We start from the raw sequence: 8,829 nt of genomic DNA, 5'->3' as shown, positions 1-8,829 counted from the left end.
CGCTCCCCCCTTCTCCCCTCCTCGTGGGGTTAAACGCATTTTTTGGGTCGTAAGATGTGTTTCGTACCTAGGGGACTCCTTTTTATTGTTAATCCATAAGAACGTGACCCCCCTATCAGATGGAACAACCTTAACTATAAAGTGGAGGTGGGAAGTTCATTAAACGAGACCCTAGTGACGTCCTTGAACTCAGGACGAGAAACTCGCCATGTTGTTTCGGCAGGTTTACAATCCAACTTCCAGATGACCCTACGACGACCTTTTCGAAATTAAACGCGCTTAAACAAAGTCCTAAAGCTTGTTAAACTGGACGCTTATGTATATATATATAAACTTGTCGAGTATGTATCTAATGTGAGAACAGATGGTAAGTTTGAAAGTTCCCGCCCTTCTGGTAACCCGAAAAATAATGAAAACTCACCTAGGAGTACCGAGAATTTGTATCGTGGGATAATTTTTGTTATTTCTGTGAAAATAAATTTAATGCGAAATCCATTGAAAATTCATTGAGTCGATTCTATCGAATCGGCCGCGTGCAGTGTATTCAGTCCAACGGGATACGGTGAAATGTGTGGGGAATTTTCGTTTTGTTTTATGTCAACTGTTGGTATCAGCTCGACCGTGCGCGTTCATCGGGGCACTGTCTCCGTTTTAGGAAGTTTAAAGTAAACGCAGCACGGAAATGAGATTTAAAGCTGTGAAATTTATTCGGGCAATTTCGAAGGGTCGCGCGTTGCCGTCGGGAAATTGAGTTAGGACCCAATACGCGTCTACCGGCTGATACGAAGTTCCAGGCCAACGCGCCATTCGAGCGTATAATTGAAAGGAGATGTTTGCTGCTTCAAAGAAAATACAACTCCGTTATATCGTAATGGAATCCAATAGACGAACTGAAACTTCGTTTTTAATGAAGATTCAAGCAAGAACAATTGCCTACCATTGTTATCTTCACTTTCATTGTATACAAATCTGGTAACTTATTTATTAGCCTAAGGTGCCCTAATTTTCTAATTTTATTATGAATTTGAGAGAGATTATAAAATAGATTTGCGTACTTTGCAATTTGAGGCTAACGACTGTAGCTGTCAGCTGATTGGCGTGGGGGATGCAAGCCGCGTGACGTCATAGGAAAGAAATGGAAAACAAAATGTCTCACGATTTTTCATACTCCCGAGACTATTTGTTACTAGATCCCTGGGGAATTCGGCGGGGAATAAATTCAGCTGGGAATTTACTGTCGCGGGCTCGCTTCTCTAGCTTCTATACCGAGCACTAGTATCTTGATACATTGGACAAAGTGTCGCGAACAAACATGCCCGTTTCTCAGCTGGCAGCTACGACATGTTTTTCTTGCTGAGAATCGAAGAATTCATTTTCTCTGGTTTTCGTTCGACGTTACCAGCAATCTATCGCGCGCGACATTATTGCGGTGCTCGGAGGGGCCATCCCCTTGTGGCGTTTAAGGCGATTGAGTCCCCTAGAAAAAATTGTGTACTCCTTCAGCGACCTCGCTGATCAAAGTAATGCCTTTTAAATTCTTCACTAACTGTCGTGACTTTGTCGTGGATTTTGCAACTGTATATATATATATATATATATATATATATATCGGCTTTCACGAAGGGAAAAAAAAGGACAGTAAAAAGTGAAAGGAAAAGAATGGGACAAAAGAGAAATCGAGCGGCAATAAAGAAGGCGTCTGTCAGTGGCCTGAGACAAAAAATTCAGTGAACCATCGAACTTTGTCGTGTCCAATGAAAAAGGAGAAAACAAATGGAAATATATATTTGTTAGCACATATATATATAGAGAGAGATACTGAAAAAATATTCCTCTTAAGGTCGTCAAAAGAAAAGCCTGCCCTGCTTCTCCAGACGGGGAATAAGTACAGGCAAACTGAAGGTGAAACTCGAAAGTTGAATAAACGAAGTTTTGCGAGAGGAAAAAAAAAAGAAGAAAATGAAAAAAAAAAGTACGTCACCTTGGCAAAGTTTCTCTCGTAGCGAGGTGGGCGTAACTGAAAATTTTGTCGTCAAGCCATTCGTAACATTTGTCAACCTTTCCGGTTGACTGCTGTTGGCTTCTTCGACACTCGATACGCTTACACGTAGATACGTGGCAGGCATTAAAGATTCGTTTATTCGTCATTCCGAAAAGGACACTTGGGAATAATTCAATTGTCGAAGTTCCCGTTGGTACGTGCAAAAATGTGTAAAAATGTATTTTTATGAAATACTATAAAAATTGTGTAAACTCGTTTTTCTAGAAACTCCTAACTTAATTTTCTGACGTTCTTCAGGAAAGTACGGTTTCATTACTCTCGAGACTGAGTCCCGGTAATAGACTTAAATGACTATTCCACCAATTGGTAAGAGACCCGGACACTCGTTGGGGGAAGGAATATTAAATGATTCTGGTTTGTCTACCGGGATGATAGGGAAAAAAGTTTTTACGAAGTAATTTTTGCTTTGACTGTATATATTTTTTTTTTCACATTATTCACATTATTTCTCAGCTTTCCTCTCGCTCTTACCTAATACCTTCGTCCTCCTTTGACTGTAATCCACCAATGGACGACAAGCTCTCAGGACTTTTAACCGAGATATTCAAATTATTCGGATTTCAGTTCCGTCTGAGTGAGCTTACGTCATTTCCCGAGAAACACGATTTACACGAGGGAAAACTTGACTCGCCAAAAGCTCCCGACGCTTTCGGTCCGAGATTTACGGGCACTCGATAAGAGACGAAAAACACATTAGGGTCGCGATCGCTCCTAGGGACTTTACCGGGAGACTGGAAAGTCCCTAGAATAAAGATTTTCCCAGCCGGTGTGCGGTATAGCTTTAAGGGACTTTTATCTCAACGAAGCTCGATATCTGCCTCGATAAGTTCAGCGCGCAAAGCTGCGGCGGGAGAGCGGGAGAGCACGTCAAATTCAAGGTGTACCAATAACGAAGAAGGTTTGTAAGTCAAAAGAACAGAACTATAAGATTGCTTTGATGGGGGAAAAAAAAAGAACTAGAGTAGTCAATGAAAAATATTCAGCCAAGTAATACCTGTGTGAAGGGAATACTGGTGTGTAAAAAAAAAATTGATTTTATTATTAAAAAATTGTCCGAATTTCTAATAAGTGATTCAAATTTTGTGTACGTAAATTTTAATTTTCGGTACTAGATCTATCCTACGCTTCGCCTGTTCAGTTTAGGCTTCGCGCTGCATCTGATGCTGGCGCTATGTGTATGCTGCCACGTAATTGAACCGCTCAATTTGTCTCGTGGCGAGAGGCCGCTTTATAACAGACCCCAAAGTGGCAGGGATCCGAAACGCGTCCTCGGATTTCGGCTACTCGGCTATAGACTTCGTGCCCCCCGACCCCTCCTCCCTCAAGTATGGGTTTTCCGGTGCGTTTCCATGGTAACGTTTTCCGCTTGCCCACACTAATGGCCTCAGCCGAATAGGATGACTGACATATACCTACGGCATACTATGATAAACACTAGCAGTACCCAACACTGCATTTCGTTATTCACTATAAGCTCTCTCGATATGAATTTTTGTGATTTTTCGAAAATCACGAATTTCCAAAATAACGAGACGAAAATGGAAATGCTCGATGGTCTGTGGGTAGAGAAAATTAAAAATGACATTTTTCATAAAAACATCTGACTCGACGAGCGTCCCGAAATTTAATGGTGCATGCACAAAAAGTTTCAAAAAAAAATTCCAAAATTTTTGACAACCGTTTACCATTGTTCTGCATAAAAAAAAAAAGGAATTTCCGAGACACGGTGAAATTCTAAGACTTTTTTTTGACAAAGAAAAGACATTTCGGATAACCTCTACGTGAGTTACAGTCTTAAAGAGGCCATCCCGACCGTTAAGTCATCCTATCCCCTTATCCTTTTATCAAGAAAACCTTTTCATCCCAACACAATGAGAAGCTCCTATGTCCTCCCTTAGTCGTCCTGACGTGATTTACAAGTGGCTACTGACCACCGTTTCATGTAAATGCATAAGCGTGGACCACGCATTGGGAATCTTAAGCTTGGACCGATTATACTTTTCTAGGACGAGTTACGTCATTCCTGTTTACGAAAGATTCCATAACCTCTCGTACGTATTTCATATATACTATACTAGAGATACATGTGTTACGACATATGTACTTACGTGAAATCACGTAAAATACGGAAAGCTAGGAGAAAAAGTTTACTCCATGAGAATTTTTTGGCTTTTTTTCTATCTTTTTTTCCCCCGCCTTTTCCACCTTTAAACACTTTTTCTAAAGTACGAACTTCTAGCGAATGCAACGCCTGCACGTATATAAAGTCTCGAGGTGCGACGCCATTTTCTTACTACGTGAGTCAAAAGTTTGGCGAACTAAAATTACCCATAAATCCTTCGTAATTCTTATCGGAAACGATTGCCGGTGCAGCGGGTAGAAAATATTTGAAATATAATGATAAATATGAATAATGCACATGTATACGCATACATTTTACATATATAAAAATAAGATCAAATTCTCTTGTAAAAACAAAAATTGATCGTACCCAGAACATTCTGGCATGTCGTTCCCGTACGTTTTCTTCCTTTCGACCATCGCATTGTTCTCCCTGGAAACAATGAGAAGTCCTCCGCAGTCCCCATGAGTAGCATCAAGATCTTTTTTTTTTATTTTACACACTAAATTTCGTCCACGACAAAGAGTCACGTCCTGTGGGCGTTGTTACGTATCCTAGTGCAATAGACGTTTTCTCATAGTCATTATTTACGTAGGAAAAGAAAGTCTAAGAAATTTTGACGACGACATTCGACATAACCTCAATCCTAAATCCAGACCCACGATCGTCACGTGACGATGCTACCGTCATTAAGTTTACTACGTGAATCATTATTCGCACCGTCCTCAAGTACAATTGGACCAGCCGACAGAGGTACCGGTGACAAATCGAATTGGTTAATACAGAGTTCGCTCGATAATCCCAAAGGGGAAATACGATTCTTTTGTTTGAAAAATTTACACCGGTCAGTAGCCACATCGTTAGCGGGGTTACAAATTTATAGGGTGCTTTATAATTACCCGTGAGACCAATTAATTCGGTACTGAATTTATTATGACGCAATCTTAAATTACGTTGAATTAATTGAAATTATGATTTATCGAAAATTATTATCGAAGTTAACACAAATTGTTAATAAATAATATTTAGCATTTTTGTTGTTCGTTAAAATTGTCTTGTGTCGTTTGAATTTACCGCGTGCCGATTCTTCTATACGGTAATAGTCAGTAGTAGCTGAATTATCGTGTCAGACGCGAAACTCGTTTAGGAGTAACGTGACGACTTGTCTGGCTCTTACGGGAACGTTTCTACTGTATACCCGTAACGTGATCCGAGTTGGAAAACCAAGCCGAGCATTTCCCTTCCGCCTTCCTTCTTCTCTTGCTCCTTTATTTTTCCTCCACTCCATCATGGCCGAAAGAGGAAACGCGAGAGCGACTAGACGAGCGGGACAATCTGACAGAAAGTTTCCGAGAAAAAATGGCGACTAAGTTCCTACCGGAAACGAACGAGACTTATGGGATGTCTGTGATATCTACTTTTTCACTGTAATCACTCTTTTTATTGTTATTAGTCCAAACAAAAAGGTAGAAAAAAGTGTTTAAAAAAAAAACTTCATTAAAGTCAGTGTTACAATACGTGCCAATAAAATTCCCTAGACACACGAGAATGTCCCTGACGAGATCAACACCATGAAGTTAGGAGTTTTCGGTGTTATCAAATCTAAATCCAAATGTCCCACCGAGGCAAAGGGACAGTGAGGATATAACGCTCTTTAACAAAATCAAGTGGTCCCTTAATTATCAATGGTCCCAGGCGTTATCGGAAGATAGCCCTGGTACCATCGTAGCATAGTATCTCTTATTCTATATATATATATCCTTGGTCGTTGCAAAGGTAGTGGTAGCACTTGTGGAGATAATTGGCGATTCATGGAATCGTCTGTCCCAATGTTATCGTTTATTACAGCGAAATCCAGCTTTGATCCCAAGGTAATTGCTTCAGCCCTGCAGCCATCGTGACCCTAGTCCTTCCAATCTTCTCGATTAAGGAGGATCGGCTCTTTGGATTGGCCAGGAACTTGCTCGACCCATCGACCGGTTCCCACCGTCAACCAATACTTGCTGTCCTTTCCTAACGAGATTCCAAGCATCGGAATTACCTCTTCAGCCATCCTGACGTCACCGAATTCATCATCGATCCGAACTTCCCGAAAGACTCGGCAATTTTATGGAAAATGATATGGACCATTTTTTTTACAGTTTTTTTTTAAATATTATTCAACGATCCACCTGGTGCATTATGCGAAATAATGAATTGTCCCTTTTCCTTTCTTCTTTCAGGAAACTTCTTCAGGCTACGGTCAGAGCCAATCGAACTGGTCACTTCATGTGGGTTGGTAGTGACTCCTGGGGTGCCAAGGTTTATCCTGTACGAGACCAGGAATTCGCTGCCGAAGGCGCCATCACGATACTACCCTTTAGGAACTCACTTCAAGGTATACCCATAACTCAGGCGTCCTTTATAAATAATGGAAATGAAGGATCCTGCGACGCTCCTCGAAAAGGATTTGGACCGATGGGATTTCTCGCGAGTGGACAATTAATGAACTGTCTGCAAGATGCTACAGTGATATATCGAAAAATCGGATGTATAATAGTTTAGCGGTTAATTATGATTTGTACACAATTTTTATACTCCAATCTAAAATTTAGTATCAGCAATCACCTTCATTACTCTTCTTGTCATTGGGCAACTGACGTGAGGTTCTCATTTACCTAATGCTCGGTCCAGGGCCAATGACAACCAGGCAAATATTCATTTTGATAGATAGTAAGAGATTTTTCACATTAATTATTAATTGGATCTGGTCCTTTTCCCTGAAATATATTACATTTCAGGGGAATTCATCTAATCTATCTAACGTACACCTTGCAAGTCATTATTAAGATCAAAATTTCAAAGTCTCAAGAGAGCACAGTGCTAAGATTATTATAGGTGAGAATAATAATGGTATTCGGTATCGATTGTCAATAATTTGAATGAGATTGGCAAGTAATCTCAATTTTCTTGAATATCGATTCGCTCAGTATGCAAAATTATGTGATCCAGCAGGCCTGGAGCGGCGCGATTATAAAACGTTAGGCTTGCACCACTGATTTATTCAGTGAACTTCCAAGATAGCTGATTTGTTCCTCCAGAGATGCTACTGCGCCTGTGACAAGATCACATCCCCTCGACCTTGTCGTTCCCCGCTGTCGCACCTCAACTTACCAAAAGTCAGTTCTTATATCTGGGATTATGTTTTGGAACTCCGTACCTAGCAGCATCCGTGAGATAACCGCCGTGCCACCTTTCAAAAATGCGCTGCATGCGTGGCTTCTTAGCGTTTAACTATAAACATGTATATAGCTAGCGTAGTTTCCTCATATTAGCGGTAATCTTACTATTACTATTAATTATATTTATGTAAATATGTATTATTTTATTATGTTATTATCATTATCAATTTTTTTCTTGAACACTGTTCTGTATTTTATACTTCCAGGGCAACCTGCCCTAGTATAATAAACTTTGGTCTCTCTCTCTCTCTCTCTCTCACGTACACGCACACACCCCTCCGGGTTCTTAATATCAAGAATTTCTCGAGAAAATTGTATAAAGTAAAAGGAACGAAGGCGGATGCTGCGAGAAGTTCTCGGTCCAGAAACGATCTAAATTCTCAGCCCCGATCCAGCGTTACTTCTACTTGGGATTTTGGCGAACGATCAATTTCAAGCGAATCGACTCGTAATCCTTCGCGAAAAGCGTCCGTCATTCTCAGCTCGTTTATGCGAGTCGTTTCGTATGGCGAAGGTTCTATTAGATTCCGAAGCCCTTCCATTATCCCCCTTATACTTTTATACAAACTTTCGCGCCTTCCCTCTGTCTCTGGTTTTCTCGTTGGTACGAGGAGAGAGGGGGAGCGAATGAGATTGCCATAGACAAAATCCTGCATTGTCGCGAGAACACGATGGACCATATATATCCAGGCGCATTCGCCGGCTACGAACGTTTTATCGCGAAAACTTTCTCTGGCCTCTATCACCTCGCGCCCCCTCTCGCCCCCTCGCGCCCCCTCGATGGATCTACCAGGCCACTTCTTCTCGGACCCCAATTAATCTTGGTGGTGAGAAACACTCTTAGAACCAGTATAACGCAGACGTTCCCAATTCTACTTGACAGATCATCAATTTCATCGCTGATTTCTATTAGTCGAATATATATGTATATGGGGCTGAGCTATTACGGTATAGCTACTTGGAAGGATGAACGGATAAACAGATATACCGCGGACGATAAATAATTTGAAATTATTCTAAAAATGTTTTATCCAAATTTATCTCGTATCACTTATGAATTTTTTAATGTCTATAAATGTATATTTTTTTTTTTTAGAATTTGACGCATACTACAATAATCTACGTCCACGTATGGGCGACGAGTGCAACGGGCAAGCTGAGAAAAACGTGCCTCATCCGCAGCTTCCTGGGAAAATAATAAACTGCCGTAACACGTGGTTCCGGGAATTTTGGTCGCAGCATCACAAATGCAGCTTCGGTCCTTCCGTACCGCCCGGGATGAAGCGTTGCACGGGCGAGGAGGATCTTCTCGATTATGAGGAAGAGGGTCTGGTTCCGTTTGTAGGTAAGTGGGGGGTGGGATATTGAAATATTCATATTCCCTTCATCCCCTGCTAAGTGGAAGGACGGTTGGGGGGGGGGGG

The 8,829-nt window shown here is 41.1% G+C and overlaps 1 protein-coding gene across 4 annotated transcripts in view; it reads left to right on the top strand.

The window, feature by feature from the left end:
• The window catches only part of LOC107267441 (metabotropic glutamate receptor 7), a 77,081-nt gene that overhangs the window by 49,895 nt on the left and 18,357 nt on the right, over positions 1-8,829 (top strand). For all 4 annotated transcript variants that reach the window (XM_025084564.1, XM_015739178.2, XM_025084563.1 and 1 more), the window contains exons 7-8: positions 6,407-6,561; positions 8,502-8,750. In XM_025084564.1, coding sequence (XP_024940332.1) covers positions 6,407-6,561; positions 8,502-8,750 — 404 coding nt within the window. The remainder of the gene's footprint in view (positions 1-6,406; positions 6,562-8,501; positions 8,751-8,829) is intronic.

This window comes from Cephus cinctus, unplaced genomic scaffold, assembly GCF_000341935.2.
Source record: "Cephus cinctus unplaced genomic scaffold, Ccin1 Ccin1_scaffold0401, whole genome shotgun sequence".
NCBI lineage: Eukaryota > Metazoa > Arthropoda > Insecta > Hymenoptera > Cephidae > Cephus > Cephus cinctus.
The sequence above is the reverse complement of the archived record's forward strand: the minus strand, read 5'-3'. Positions and strand labels throughout refer to the sequence as shown.